The sequence below is a fragment of the Phaeoacremonium minimum genome, assembly GCF_000392275.1.
Source record: "Phaeoacremonium minimum UCRPA7 unplaced genomic scaffold PA7_03_scaffold_146, whole genome shotgun sequence".
NCBI classification, from domain to species: Eukaryota; Fungi; Ascomycota; class Sordariomycetes; order Togniniales; family Togniniaceae; genus Phaeoacremonium; species Phaeoacremonium minimum.
Genome location: NW_006921053.1, coordinates 124,069 through 140,012, shown reverse-complemented (window position 1 = coordinate 140,012; position 15,944 = coordinate 124,069). Strand labels below are relative to the sequence as shown.

The 15,944-nt window shown below is 46.9% G+C and overlaps 4 protein-coding genes across 4 annotated transcripts; 2 read left to right on the top strand and 2 right to left on the bottom strand.

The window, feature by feature from the left end:
• Nucleotides 1–5,183: 5,183 nt before the first annotated feature.
• Nucleotides 5,184–6,336, bottom strand: UCRPA7_2021 (putative -like family protein; the record flags this gene model as incomplete). Its single annotated transcript, XM_007914598.1, has 4 exons — nt 5,184–5,249; nt 5,307–5,648; nt 5,712–6,242; nt 6,295–6,336. 4 exons carry the CDS (start codon nt 6,334–6,336, stop codon nt 5,184–5,186), a joined length of 981 nt encoding a protein of 326 aa, XP_007912789.1.
• An 819-nt stretch (nt 6,337–7,155) lies between these two features.
• UCRPA7_2020 (putative 3-oxoacyl-(acyl-carrier-protein) reductase protein) lies at nt 7,156–8,135 on the top strand (the record flags this gene model as incomplete). The annotated part of the gene is made up of 3 exons (XM_007914597.1): nt 7,156–7,205; nt 7,275–7,401; nt 7,470–8,135. The coding sequence occupies 3 exons, from the start codon at nt 7,156–7,158 to the stop codon at nt 8,133–8,135; spliced, it is 843 nt and encodes a 280-aa protein (XP_007912788.1).
• Nucleotides 8,136–12,282: 4,147 nt separating this feature from the next.
• On the top strand, nt 12,283–12,780 carry UCRPA7_2019 (hypothetical protein; the record flags this gene model as incomplete). The annotated part of the gene is made up of 1 exon (XM_007914596.1): nt 12,283–12,780. The coding sequence occupies one exon, from the start codon at nt 12,283–12,285 to the stop codon at nt 12,778–12,780; it is 498 nt and encodes a 165-aa protein (XP_007912787.1).
• Nucleotides 12,781–14,812: 2,032 nt separating this feature from the next.
• Nucleotides 14,813–15,724, bottom strand: UCRPA7_2018 (putative mitochondrial chaperone bcs1 protein; the record flags this gene model as incomplete). The annotated part of the gene is made up of 1 exon (XM_007914595.1): nt 14,813–15,724. One exon carries the CDS (start codon nt 15,722–15,724, stop codon nt 14,813–14,815), a length of 912 nt encoding a protein of 303 aa, XP_007912786.1.
• Between the last annotated feature and the right edge of the window lie 220 nt (nt 15,725–15,944).

Sequence of the window (15,944 nt, the reverse complement as noted above, 5' to 3'; positions counted from 1 at the left end):
GAGGAACCACCAAGAATGGTAGAAATGACACTGACGCTAGCCAGAAGACCATGTTTGCCAAATGCCGAGGTGATGTATGGGTTCAAAGACGTTTGGATGGAAGTTATGATAGCGTCGACGAAAGAGACCATGTAAAGGCTATTGCTATTAGTGAGTTTTGTTGATGATTTATCCCAAATCCTGAGAAAACATACAGCGCAAACATAATCCATAATGTCTTCTTTGACCAGACCGAGGCGACAGCTCGAACTTGCTTGACACCTTCTTGGAAGTTGCCAGACTCATTGTCCGATCCCTTGCCGGCATCATCAGAACCTCGAGGTATCGGTTCTGTAGTGATCCCTACATTCTTCTCGAGGTCTGAGTTAGGGTCATGGTGCTCAGGCACCACTTGTGGAACGGCTGCCATTGCGATGTGGTATTGGTCACAGAGATATGATCTAATCCTTGAAGTGAAGTTGCATGAGAAGATGCACAGAAGAACCACTGCATGTGTCCATGGTTTAATAGGATTCGCTCTGGATGCCTAGACAAAGACCGCGTTGCCAACGAATTCTGAACCATCTACAAAGGTACAGTTGGATGTCACCATAATTCATTTCATGTACCAATCATATTGAAGCGATCCATCAAAGTGTGAGCGATGTGGTCCTTGCCAAGTATTGGACTGTGCGACTCCGGCGCTTGAAGACAGGGAAAATTTCGAATTTGGATATTACGCCCATCTAATTGCTTGGCAATGCCTCCCAAAAGTTCGAGACTGGCATTGTAACCATCAATCGCGTGTTGCAATAGCCAATCTTGGGCATGATCTTACGGAGTTGGACTCCGTGTAAACTAGCAAGATCTTCTAGCCAAGCCCTACCTCAAAGTCTAAGGAAACTTATCAATCTCATAGATCTCTCAGCCTTACGACTTCATTGTACATTCAAATCAAAGACAATAAAAGCTTCGATATGATTTCTTTACATTCTTGAGATGAACCCATCCGAGCTTTGATCAGCAGCCAGAAAGCGGATGAAAAACACAAATATGTAGCCATTCAAATTTATCAATCAGATAAGATTAGATAGAATTTTAGTCTAACAAAAATTCTATCCTTGGCAACACGAGTGGAGGATCCGAAAGCGCACCATCTATGGAACATAGTAAGCTTCTAGGGTGTTAAGGATGAATACCAAGACTTAGCGCCAGGCCAGACAGTCTCGGCATTACGTTACCACATATCTGATCGCCTTAAATGCTCTCGCCACCGGCATCACGCCGGAAATCCATAAGGGTCTTTTGATAGCATCGAAATGATATCCGGGGGCCAAGGTGCTAATTGATAGCCAGACCCTGAAAAGCTGAATCAAGTGCCCCGGCATACTACATCCCACTAACAGGATACCACAAAATTCCAAAGCCGAAACGAAAACATAGCCATTTTGCGGTGGTAAGTAGTGTTAAGGGCTGACTAAAGACCAGTGACAACGCCTGACTGTAAGGTCATTTGAGTACTGAAACTAGTTGAGCACCGCTCTTTCTGACTCAAATGAGACGATGCAGGACTTCGAGCTGAATCATGAATTAGAGTCCAGAAGAGGTCTAGATCAGTAAAGTTTGCGTTTGTGGAGAGGATGATCTCTATCTATGTAAGCTGCTTGCGTACCACCGACCAAAATGATATATGGTGCGTCCTCCTTAGGAACTTTGCTTAAATCCCCGAAGTTACTAGAATTGGCTTCAGTTAGAGATGTTGCTAATATGAAATCCTTTGCGGTCATTTGTAGGGATATCTGAAGCCAATATGCGGGTATGGGAACTGCCCCTTGGCTGATCTGTCCATCATGAGTCCTAATCGGGCTTGTCTTCACGTGCTCCATCATCTCTTTAATGATGAGTGGCAACGTCTTCTTTGCTAATTCCTCGACAGTGGTATGATAGTCAACGTCAAAATCGCGATATCGGCCACGACTCATGGCCAACAGACCAAACACCTTGTCCCGGAGATCACTACACTGTTTGTCGCAACAGTGCTGTAGAGCTTTAAGTATCATCGGTGCTGCTCCTAGCCGCCCACCAAGAAGAATTTTAGTCTGCTCGGCTGGCTTATAGGGTTTACTCGAGACATCGTAGTCAGGATGCCGGAGACACAGAGCCAGATCCTCATTTTGCCAATGCTGAATGTCCCATGTCGTGTCATACACGATGATGGAAGCTCGTCGCGCCAAGAAGACTTCTTGTTGGATCCACAGCCTTTGCCAATATTTGGAGGTGCTTATTTGCCAGACATCATCTACAAGATCTTGAAATTTAGGATAGAATTCTTGTGGGGTCGTCTGAGCCTCAAGCTTCTTAAAGTAGTCTCCATCTTGAAAGTCAGCGCGATTTTCGCAAAACTCCTCCCAGTCCCTAGCAAAAGCGGTTCGTCTGCTAGCAGGGCCTAGCCATACCAATACCTCGCGTGCAGAGTCATAAATCTCTCCCATCATTCGAACCTGCATGTTTTTCTCAGGAATATCTTGCTGGTTGATGCATATCGCATCGGTCCATAATTGCGTCGGGCCTCGCTTTGGAAAGAACACATTTGCACAATGTTGCAAGAAATCCCAGAGATTATCGCGAACCAACATCCAAGCACCATCAATCCATATTCTCTTGCTTGGCACGTCATCACCCCAAGTGTACGACAAAGCGCTAAAGCTATCTTTCACTTGCTCGAGTGGAGAACATCGGAGGCTCAGGGTGAGCTCCCCATTTGTATCGAAACCGATTAGGGTGAGTAACCTTATTGAGGGGACTGTAGTATCGAGAGGCTGGTACTGATGTTCCATTCTGACCCATTAATCACAAGGTATTGGGATTAGGGGCTTCAGAAAAACGATTCAAAATGAAATTTAATATCCCTTGTGCGAGGAGGAGATCAGCGAGAGGGCGTGGGGCGTATGCGAGATGTTAAAGCGATCATAAGAGGCTGAGTAAGGTATCGCTTGGAGGTATTTCGAGAACTGTACCACATTGTGCTCCGTCTTAATTACCGAGCGGCATTGGGTCATCATTTTTGAATAGAAATCACCTTCGACTACCAATGAAGCGTGAGATTCGATCAGTGCTAGGGTTAGGGTCGTGCCTTGCAATGGATCACCGTGTACCCCGTAATATTGGCCCCGCTATGGCGTGTGGATCTCTGTCACTATTCCTTTGACTCATAACGCGGGGAATAAGTCAAACAAACTCATAATCTAACTACGCAATTTTCAACAAATTCGCCTGAATTTTGCGCGACAAGCACGAAGCAGCTAGAAAAAGGCTCGTCTTCTGGAGTGGATCTATCGCTTCATGAAGTCTAGACGGTCGCTAAGATGGCGGTGACACTTTCACGTCTCGTGAGTCAACGTCGACCGGACCTACAGCCTCTGCAGGATCTTTACAAACACTTTCACCAAACCCCAGAGCTTTCAAACCAAGAGGTCGAGACAGCAAGCACAATTGCTGCAAGACTCAAAGCCATTGGCCCAGAAGACTTGGTCATCAAATCGCAAATAGGTGGCCATGGGTTGGCAGCTATATTGCGGAACGGCGATGGCCCCACTGTGCTGCTTCGAGCAGATATTGATGGCTTGCCAGTAGAAGAGCGCACAGGTCTGCCGTATGCAAGCACAAAACGCATGATTCACGCTGCGACTGGAGTTGAGAAGCCTGTAATGCATGCTTGCGGTCATGACATGCATATCGTGTGCTTATTGGGTGCAGCAGAGACACTCTTTGCGTCTCGGAAGTCTTGGGCTGGGACACTTGTGTTGGTATTTCAGCCTGCAGAGGAGCGAGGAACAGGGGCCCAAGCTATGGTGGACGATGGCCTGTATACCAGACATGAAGTTCCTATCCCGGATATCGTGTTGGGAGCTCATGTAAGAGCATATCGCGCGGGCTCCATCGGCACAGTGAGAGGTCTTGTAGCTACGAGCGCAGACAGTCTCAGGGTCACCATTTATGGTAAAGGATCTCATGCCAGCATGCCGCATACTTCCGTCGACCCAGTCGTCATTGCGGCCAGCACGATCCTGAAGTTACAGACTCTCGTGAGCCGGGAGACTGATCCAGCGGAATCCAGTGTTGTTACTGTCGCAACCGTCCATGCTGGCGATGCGGAAAATGTTATCGCGGACTCAGCCGTGCTTGGTTTGGATACTCGATCAACGACAGTGGCAACTCGAGAACGTATGTTGAACCGCATCAAGACAATCGTACAACTTGAATGCTCTTGTGCACAAGCTCCTAGGAGTCCAGAGATCGAACAGACACGCGCCTTTCCCTTGACCATCAATGATGAGGCGGTCACCAAAAGGATCGAAAACACGTTCGCAGCACATTTCGGAGAACAACCAGGTCAATATGACAGAGCAATGCCAAGACTGAGCTTTAGTGAAGACTTTGCTATCTTAGCAACTTCAATTGGGAAGCCGTACTGTTTTTTCACGTATGGCTGCGTAGATGAAGCGACATGGGACAAAGCCGAAAAGGGAGGGACCATTTCTCAGACTGTACCTGTCAACCACTCATCACTATTTGCCCCAGTTATTATGCCAACTCTGCAGACGGGAATAGATGGATATGCTCTTGGGGCACTAACATTCCTGGTAAAGGGGCAAGGTGCTAATTAACACATAATGTACGAAGACCATAAATAGCTGAGCCAGCCATGATTCTCTACCATTGAACGTGGTCTGACAGAATATTTCTGCCTCCATCCATTTTTAAAGATCACTGCCTGTGAAATTTACGAGCAACTTTTCTTGCTACCACGACAGCAGATAATTAAAGGTTTCTCGAAAGTATCCAAGTATCGTCTGTGAAATTGAGATGTTATGCATATTCCACGGAGTGTTTAGTAGGTCTGTATTTCCAGTTGCCTATCATCTAAAAATTACCAGCATAAACTATTTCGCCTGTACCGAACGAAGCAAGGATAATCACCGCTCTCATTCGCGCAAGACTCGACAAGCGAAATCTGCACCGAGTCTCCTCGGAAGTCCAACGCTTTCACAAACACTACACATGAAAAAGGCACCAAAATCCGGTACAGACATGCACACCAGAAAAAGAACCGCAAGGGACGCCCCAAAGAGGCAGATAGTGGCCACCATTGCGAAGTCCTTCAAAGAGTCGTTCGCTTCTATTATTACATATATGCTTTTGGTCTACAGGATAGCAGAGAAGTCTGTCACTTCACAATACTCCTTGAATGTAGTCATCTTAATTCCATACTAGGAAGTATTAGTTTCATTGATCAAAGGAGGAAAGCTAACAGGTGTACAACTCACAGCATCAGGGCGAGTGACCGATGGATCAGACCCATCATAACCAAACTCTATAGCAAACAGCACATTCTGTCCGAACTCGTGGCCTAACCCTCCCGGAAGAATGACGGTGAAGTCATCATAAGCAACCTCGTCGTAACCGCCAAAGGGAACGTTCTGGCTTTCGCACCAAGTTTTCAGATATTGGTTCCAGGATAACTCTTCTCCAACCGCGAAGATATTGAGATCAGGCTCTCCCTCTACGGCGGCCTTTACTAGGTAGCCAAAGTCCTTTCGCACATCACCGAATGGAATTGGAGCATCGGCAGGACCGACACCCTGTATGCGATAGGTTCCATCCGCTTGCTGCAGTTCACATGTTAGCCCTTCCAGTGATGAGATAGAGAGAGAGATAAAGGCGTGATTCACCCTCTTCGGCGTGGTAGGCAGCCCCCATTCCCATAGCAAGTTGTAATAGATGGGTGCCTGCACTTGAGAAAATTTTGACTTCAATGCAGGCAGGCTCTTTGCATAATCTGCAGCTTGGGCCTTAGAGTCCATGTGGTATAGCTCGTTGAACTTTCCCTTGCTCCATTTGTTTGCATCGGCCATGGAACTGAGAACGAACCTGCTCAGGTTAGGGACGGTGGCAGCCGCATCGGCGAGATTGATGCCTTGTTGCCGCTCAACCTCAAAGCAGTATTGAAGAATGTTCTGATCAGCCTTCTTTTTCGTCTGACTAGCAGGGTCCTTAAAACTAGTCCAGAAGTCCGTCACCCCAAAAATGGCATCCGCGCCCTGAAAGGCTTCTGCTAGTGATTCTGTGTTGTTGAGATCTCCTGGAACAATCTCAACGCCCTTCGCCTCCCATTCTTTAGCGGCTGCTGATGAAGGATTGCGAGTTACACCACGCACTCTCCAGCCGGGAGTCTTGAGATAGACATCCGCTACTGAGCTTCCCTGTACTGTTGTAAGTATTGAAATTTGAAAAGAAGAAAATGTATAGACGTACCTGAACACCGGTGATACCAGTGATTGCTATCAATTTAGACATGTTATGGTAACTTGAATAGATGTGCTTAAGATTCTTCAGTTTGAATATGATGATGAAGTGTTGGTTAGGTATTTGAATTGGCCTCTGTTGACAATTGTGAATGCAATTGAGTACCTGGCTTGATGCTACGATGCATCTTCCTATATGGAGGTATGGCGACCATCCCACTCTTTAAATAGAGATTCGAATATGGAAGCATGGCGTTCGTTGTGAGACACTGTGTCAAACAGAAAGTAGAGCCCTTTGAAGTGACGGAACTAGAGTTGTCCCATCGGGTCCCGGCGAAACACTGCTGCTTTGAAGGTGGATGGAATCACATACGAAACCCACCCTAGGATAGCGTGTGTAAGTCCTCAAACCCATTGCTGTGACTAAGCGTCGTACAGGTAATATCTGACTTAGCAGAGTGGAGTCCATCGTAGATGATGCAAGCCAAAAACTATGAGGAATCTTTTTGCGCCGCTAATCCCAAATTGACAGTTACACAAAGACCTCCCCCAGTAGTTTACATCAGCTAGCTTGCACTGGAAAGCGTATGTAAGCCAGCCCCCACATAGTTAAGCTTCAGGTACAGTAGCTATGGGCCGCATCATGCATTATTCAACCGACGAGATAAGGGTAACTTTTGGCTGCAAGTCTTCTCCATCCACTAGACTTTGTAACGATGGAGTATCTATTTTACGATTGGCCAGGTTGTCAAGTAGATGGTCGGATTTAGAACCTCTTTCTGACTAAAAAAAACCATTCTATACTGCAACATCATCTCAAACATCAAGCCATGAGATTTTGTATAAAAGGCCATCGCTTTTCGTGTCAACAATGTCGACTCTACTTTCATCATCAGAGCACAAGAACTCCAGCTATCAGCAGTTTCAACTTTTCTTCATCATCCCATAGCCAAGCGAACATAATCAATCAACAATACAATCTTGTCACAGACCCTTGCTGTCAGAAACAAACATGTCGAAGTCTCTTCAAGGAAAGATCGCCATTGTCACCGGCGCAGCAAAGTCCAACGGTGTTGGCTTTGCAACTGCCGCAGTCCTTGCTGAGCAGGGAGCAAATGTCAGTTTACTATCACCACCAGGGAATCGGAGATGATTCTGCCTCACAATACAATCCGGAACTAACAGTGTCAGATTGTTCTTCACTACAATACCAACAAAGATGCTGCTCTCAAGAGTGCCGAGGCACTGAAGCAGTTCGGTGTTGAGGTCACCACAGTTCAAGCTGATGCTAGCAGCGTGACTTTTGGCAAGGACATTGTCGATGCAACCCTCAAGGCTTTCCCTGGCAAGACTATTGACATCATTGTCAACAACGCTGCCATCATGGCAGGGTATCCCAGTCTCAAAGACTTCCCCGTTGAAGACTTCGATGTTGCTTTCCACACCAATGTCCGCAGCATCTTCCTGTTGCTCCAGGCGGCCGAGCCGCACCTGACCGCTCCAGGAGCCAGGATCATCAGCATCAGCAGTGTAGTTGCCACGATGGGATTCAGCAATGCCAATTTCTACTCGGGCTCTAAGGCAGCGCTGCATGGTATGACGCGAGGCTGGGCCGAGGAGTTTGGAGCCAAGGGCATTACAGTCAATGTTGTGTCATTCGGGCCAATTGAAACAGACCTGGTTCTTCCAGAGGAGCATCCTCTAGTTCCTAAGTTCCGGACAAACCAGTTCGTCAAGCGAAACGGTACGACAAAGGAGGCTGCCCAAGCTATTGCATTCTTGGCAAGCCCAGACAGCGGTTACATCACTGGTCAAATTATCAACGTTGACGGTGGCATGTCATTCGCCTAAAATGGGCCCTAAATCTAAAAGGTTTGGCAGCATTGAAAAAGCTGTTTTATGTAAAGATATGATAGACTAGCATGTTTAATGGCAATTCACATCGCGTTCAGATTATATACGCGTACCCATAATCAATACGTGTGTGACGAACTCTGTCTGTCTTCAAAGAAATCATTCCTTTTTCAACAAGCCGTTGATCTTGTGTTAAATTTGGCTAGATGAAAAGTCCCTTCATTCCTTGGGTGCTATTCAATATTGAGGTTGAATTTCCAATAGATTCCCGTCGGGATCTTCAGCCATGACTATAATAACAGCGTGAGTGCTGAGTCAAAGAAAGCTTGTAGCAAAGTAGAAGGCTTGTGCTTACTGAAACTGACACCCCCTGCTGCCGCCAGTCCTTGAATAATTGTTTGCGCAATCCGGTCACTACCAGGTGGGAGTAGGCCTAATCCATAAGCGTTTGGCAATGCTCCAGTACTTGAAGGGTCCGCGCCAGTTGTCTTAAGGATAGTAACATTTGCTTCTTGAAGTCGCTTCTGCGTTGCTTCAATATCCGGCACTACCAGCCCGACATGTGAGAAAGTATTGCTCTTACGAGTCGAAGCCAAGGGTGATTTGGGGGGTGGGTCCGTTGCATCAGGGGCGATATAGACGAATTCGATCAATCCCTTCATGTTGTTCTTTTGTCGATTCAACTCCAGTGGTGTTTGATAGCCCGTGCCATTATAGCCACCGGCAATGTGACCAACATAGGCTATCTTGAAGTATGGTGTAGCATGGTAGGTAAATATGTGGCGCATGCCAATAAGATCTACATAAAAATGCAAACTGGCAGTGAGATTCGCCACGTTCAACCCAATGTGATTGATGTTGTAACCGACAGTTTCCAAATCAGGATATCTTGTACAACATAATTAATTAGTCTCAGGTCTATATTTTCAATGCTTGTATGGCCTGATGGCCCCGCCCTCGCTGGTCCAGTCGGCTGATAGATCTGCAGTCCAGGCGTGACTTACTCATCGGGTCCGAATTCAAAGGGCCAAGTACTGTTGCTTCCAATACATGCTTTGCTCGGAAATATCATCCTTGCAAACAAGAGAATCACTTTGAGGTGGACGTTGAACCTCATGATAATCATTAGATAATCCGTAGTAGTCGATATACGTGCTGGCACTTAACATTATTCTAAGTGGATTCCTTGAAACAGACTGTTCTCAAAACGTAGAGAATTGTTTCCATTTATACACTTTTTTACTTCTTATTGCAGAGTGCTCTCATTCGCTTTGTGTAACAGTCATCCGTTTTTGTAGCGGCCCTAAAGGATCGCCAAGAGCGGCTTTGAGGACCCGATCCGCTTAAAGCCGCCCACCAGTGAAGGGGCTGGCACTCTATACATAGTATAAATGAGAAGTACCTCCTAAGTAATTCAAAGACGATAATCAAAGACAACATCTTACAATAGTTCATCATTCTATAGCCGGCTTGTTCTTGAGATAACAGCAGTTACAGATCAGATTTTATGTTGCTCAACTACTCCTACTAGGCCATAACCAAAAACCGTCATGATCTGTCCAAGTTGTAAAAAAACAGTCCTTGACTAATTTGATTCTCATCCAGGACTAGCGTGTCTAAAGATGATTTCCGTCCAAATCCATATTTAGGCTTGTATCCATTAGATCCGGGTGCCAGCGCCACCAGACATCTGATCCGTCCATGGATGCTGTCAACTGCTCTAGATCCCACCCAGTAGCACCGGAACTTCCTTGGTCTTCTGCGCAATCACGTTCACCAGAGATTGTACCCAGTTGGCCGAAATTGCAGAAATGCGAAGTCAATTCAGGAGCATTCGTTGCACCCTGGCCGAAGTTATCCGACGACAATAAGTGTGAATATGTCGAGTCCGTACTTAGCGAATACAGAAAAGACTTCAAATTGTCTTTCACAGCCCTCATGATGCTAACAGCACGTTTTTGTGGATTCGAGAAACTTGAGGCAGGACCAAACACATAGTCTGCCACCGCCATAATTCTTTCAGCATCCGGAAGGCAGGGATTTACGCAGACTTGACTAACCGGAAACAACATGCTATGATACTGATGATACGCCCCTGAATACCATGCCCAAGGTGCAAGATCTGGGTCCGTTTCGAGAGCCACGCCAGTCTCAAGCACCTCCAAATTTGAACGAATAGCTCTGGCATACTTTTGTCAACATCATCAGTGAATGAGTGCTGATTAAAACTGACCTATCTCTCAACTCCTCGGCTGCCATTGCCTCAGTCCAGTCATTCCACCGTGCGTGGACGCCATGGAGCACCATTCCTTTGGTTCTACTGAGGAGAAGCTTCGCCACGCAGGATGTATATTTTTGCAAAGGAACCTTTTGATTTAGATCGTTCAGGTAATTCAACTGCAGCTCTACCACACTCCTCTCAAGCATCTCTAAACATTCAGTGAGGGTAATGATTCCGTCTCGGACCTTCGTACGCTCTCGGAATACCCAGCGATGAATTCCATAGCATTGATAACGGACAACAGCTAATATCTCAGCATCGCTTGTGTCCCCTATGATTGATGGCAACTGAGCGTCATGATCGTGAATAATAGCATTCTCGGGGCCCGTGCCTTCAACAGCTCGCTGGTTGAGAAAAAGGAGGTGTTGCCACATGTGACGCTTGAGCTGCCTTCTTGTGATCGAGTCACCTTCGGAGTCTTTGTCAAGTCTTGCAATTTGAAAGTGTCTGACAATAGCACCAATATGTATTGAATGTGAGCGGGACACTTCTGTAAGGAACTGAGGTGTAAGGTAGATGAGGGTAGCCTGGAATATGCCTATATCTAGACGCATGATAGGATCAGTTTGACGAATAGTATCCAGGGTGGCATCGTGAAGCATCTTGATTAGAGAATTCTTCGGCATGCCGTAATGACTCTGACTCTCCACCATTGGCAAACTGATAGCAGCAGAATACATGACTGCAAGGCGGATTGAAGCAGTCACCAACTCTTTGGATTCAAGATCATGACGTGATACCAAGGGGCAGACCGGATACACAGCCCAGAAGAAGCGATCTATTAATGATTGCTGCTGAAGGTCCGAAATCGTGACTGCTTCACTAAAACCAGGGGCGCTGAAGATGGAGGGCAACACAGCATGTGGTTTGAACCACGCCGACAATGGTGCAGAAAACCGGTCTTCGGCCGGACCATCATTTGCAAAGCCAATACTGTCCAACATTTCACCAATTTCATTGGCGACGTTAGACCTCGGCATTCCACCAATTCGTTCGGTAATGCTTAACTTGCCAATTCTCAAACACATGTCTGGTGGTGTGCTCTCAATCGAACTGCTTCCCATGGTGGGGCCTATTGATTCGGACTCATTGCTAGGCTGAGCAGCATACTGGTGATCTTCTCCCAGCAATTGCACGTTTACAAGAGGTTGAGGATTCGTTGACGTTGTCGCAACAGCAGGGAAGACGCACTCTCGAGCTGTCTTCTGGCAGTGAGTGCAAGGCTGTGTCTTCGAACATCTTCTCTTCAATCTCCGACACTCTAAACAGGTATTAATCCTGCGATTTCGTTGTCGCCGTGCTACTTCCATCGTTTGCCTTCTCGTCAAACAACAGCAACATCAGAAGTGCGGTGACACCGGTTGTAATAATAATGCCAAGTAATAGCAACCAATATGATGTGGCGGTTCAGCTCGTCACCTGATTCCATTGCATTCATGTTCCGGCTGAATTGACGATGGATAAGCATACACGATCTGATATAGTCACTTGGAACCTTCCCAATATCTAGAAAATTGCCGGTCGTTCTGTTGTCTTGCTTCATATAGAGACTTGAATTACTTACACACTGGATTCAAGACTGGAGTGATCAGCCATGACGACGCAAAATGTCACTTCCCCACTCTACTAAGCCTTTTTACGAAATACATCACCCATTCCGTGCCTCATCCTGAAGGAATGAACCCTCGCATGTTTTGACTCTACAAGATCCGAGTGGAGTTTGGTAAGCACTAAGTAGAAAAATCAAAGCTTCACGTCGGATACATAAATATCAACTATCACACATTCCATGGAGATTTGCTTCTTCTCCCAAATATTATTCGGATTAGACACACGGAGCGTGCCAATTTCGCCCCATCCAACATGGCTGAGATCGGTTCAGAGACTTCGATCAGACAATTGCTAGAGAAGAAAACCAATGATTTTCTTCTATGCTATGAAGATGCAACGAATGCCAATGATCCCAATTTAATCTCCCGCCATCTGGCACCGGATTGCAAGCGATACTTTGGACCCGTGGGTTACCTCACAGCGATGGGCTTACCCCCAGACTTTGGCTTCTCCGTACCCGAATATCAGGCTGCTTACGAGCAGCACATGCCCATTTGGGCCGTGAAATCCACGGATATTCTCAACGTCGTCATCGATGAGGCTGGGAGGAAGGCAGCCGCAAGATCGATATGCCATGGAGAGTTTTGCGACGGAGATAAGTTTGCGCTGGACTTTACATGGTTTCTGGAGTTCAGTGAAGATGGCACCGAGATCAAGAAGGTCTTGGAGTTTGTCGACATTCCTGAAAGCATTCGACACTTCAAGAAGAACCAGGAGCTTCTTGAGAAGGTGAAACCAGAGAGTGCATAGATGGATGGCCTTCGAATTAAGTCTTCGAGTCGACAATCAGCAACGCTCATTGTATGGGACGTAGCTGCTAAGCTTCGGGCGCGAAATACTCCTCCGCCCGGGTAATAAACGTTCAATTCAAGGGCGGTGTTACTAGATGACAAGAGTAATGATACTTTTTGATGTCCCGAAGGTCATGTTTACTACTATAGGCTCACCAACACATACTTGAAGAGGTTACGATACCATTGCCAAACTCTTTACCCTGGCGAATGAGTGATATTAATTCGTTTCAGCATCGGTCTAGCCATGTCGTTTAGAGGAGCCAATCGAGAGTGATGTGCCAAATAAGCAGAATCTTTTTTCAGAATTGTTCTCATCTCCAAGCAGTAGACTCAGAGTAAGGGTAACTAGTTCATTGTGTTTTCATTGTTTGGAAAGGTGCATTGAATCACCGCCTTACTGAACTTCCCAACATAAAAACATAGTCAAAGGTTCTCGCCCTTTCTGGGTCATTGTGAAATAAATTCTATACACCAGGTATAGTTTGTAATTTTTTGCCTGCTCAGGTGAGAAGTAGCCATTGGAGCGGAGTTTCCGACGAGTTTACCTCATGGCCGAGGTGATTCTGGTAACTAAGGGATAACGGTCCGGAACCAAGTAACCTGCAGCACTAGCCGCTGGTATTGTTCGCTTGATTTGAGGGGCCGTTGCCTACGCCAAGCGCTATCAGATAGTGGTCTCCGGGTAAAGTTCGGGCCTCAACGTTATAGAGCCCACACCGCTGAGGCTAGCTAACAGACTCCACGATCCGTCTCATTGACATCATCTCAACACAGAACTTGACATATCGAACACAATGTCGAAAACAGAAAAAGACCCCAAGATCCTAGAGGTTGCAAAAAATCTCGCGCATGTGCCGTGATGCGACGAGTATGAGAAGATGATCTCCGGGGTCCTGTAAGACATGGCGAAGTTGTCCATTGAGGATTGACTGACTGAAGATGGAGATAGATACGACTCCTTGGATCCGGCATTATTCTCAGCACGATTCCGTGCCCGAAGATTTATGCATAAATATAATCATCACTTTCCTGATGACGCTACTCCCGAGTCGTTGAATGCAGACCGCCGAGAGATGCTGGATGGGATTTTTGGCCGAGTAGGAAAGGATGTTTTCATTGAGCCACCGGTCAACATTGACTATGGCTGCAATATCTCCCTTGGAGATGGTTTCTACTCAAATTTCAAGTACGATGATTCTTTTTATTTTAGATTCTCATGGATTGTAACTAATGGCCTCCAGTCTTGTCATCCTTGACTGTGGTATCGTCAATATTGGCAACCGGGTCATGTTCGGCCCATTCGTGTCCATATTTGCTGCAACACATGAGACAGACGTCCAGTCAAGACGAGATGGAGTTGAGTATGCGATGAGCGTGACCATAGGAGATGATTGCTGGATCGGAGGCAATGTCACGATAATGCCCGGCGTTACAATCGGCAAAGGATGCACTATCGGTGCCGGTAGCATTGTCACAAGAGACATTCCAGATTTCTCAGTTGCGATAGGGTCTCCGGCAAAAGTGGTGAGCAAGGTCGATCCGGTTCCAGATGCCCCATGATGGTTTCCAGTGAAGGCAATGGGAGGACGTCAGGAATCGTATATCGTATGCGGATGAAGGAAGACGATTGCGCTATGTATAGCGGGTGTGAAGCCTTTGACCCTACATTTTAGACAGCCCGGATGGTGGCATAGAGGACGCAAAAATCAACGACTGTTTCCCTTCAACGTTGATCGAATTATGATATGTCATCGCTGTTGATCACATGCCACCATCTGAAGGGAACATCAAGATGGAAAATGGTCATATTCCATTGCGAACAAGTCCACATAGATGGGGCAGAATCTAGAGCATAACGACCTTACAATGAAGGTCGTAATTGGATTTGTCAAGTCTCGCAAGCAAAGTGATATTGCAGACCCCGAAAGCTATAAGATACTAAATCATGACGCGTTGGGTATCACATGCTATTCCGAACGGTACAGACCTTAAACAAGTAGCCCCCCTATCCTGTTCTTGAAAATCTCGAAATTTCCCTCGTCGTGCTTATCATACACAGCGAACCAGACCTCCTTCCACCAACCACCAGCGAACTCGTCCTCCTTCAACACCTCGGCCCAACAGTCTGCAATGTCCTCTACAGGCCCATGAAAGGCTCCGCAGCCTAGAGCACCTAGAACTAGTAGGCTGTGGCCTTTGTAAGCCGAGATACGGAGTGTGAGCCTCATCTTGTCTTTCGTAAGTTCGCGATCTCCGGGTTTGACGAAGACAACCTTTGTTGTTGGCGTGCTGTCTCCCTTGGTAATCGAGACTTTCTTGTACGGCGGGTTACGAATCGCTGCGATACTGACCACGCTGACGACAGGGAGATCGGCAGGTTTGGTTTCGGGCGTCAAAAGAGCATGATGATTGCTCATGGCCGAGCGTATGACAACCACATCGGGAGTGTAGAGACCTTGTCGCGCGGCGATGGGGTAGTATCTCTTGTGTAGACTCAAAGACAGAGATGATCTGTAACAGAGCGCTTCCTCCTGTGCAACAGCACCATTGAGCCACCCGCCGCCTGGATGTATGTCGGAGGCGAAATTAAGAACAGCAACTCTGGCCCCGCGATCCGTAGGGTTGGGTGCCTTGTGCAAAGCCGCGAGATCAAGGGCAGCGTTGAAAGTGTCCTCGTTGATGACCTTGACGGCAGCGTTTTGGGGATAGTTGGGACGATTAGAGACGTCGAGTGCAGGGAGCGCATCTACAGACCAGACCTCGGACTCATCGGCGTGGATGTGAGGAATATCTTGTAAGATGCCTGGGAGCACGGCCTTGGTCTCTTTCGCAACGTTAGCCAGAGCTTGGCGGGCGGCTGAGAGCTTCTTCGGTAGTCGAATGCTCTTCTGAGACATCATCGAGTCGATTGTTCTCTGACCGTTGGGGTGATTGTTGCGATGCCTGTGAGACGACATCTTGTTCGTCGAGGAAAACGGTCCTTTATTACAACCGCGTACTTTCCCGGCGGAACTCTCGTGTAGTACAGGCAGCCACGACTAGTAGCAGATTGAGACAGAAGGCGCACAAAGCGAGAGTTTGGACTCCAGAACAAGAGAGGCCGGCTTTAGCAGCGGTTCA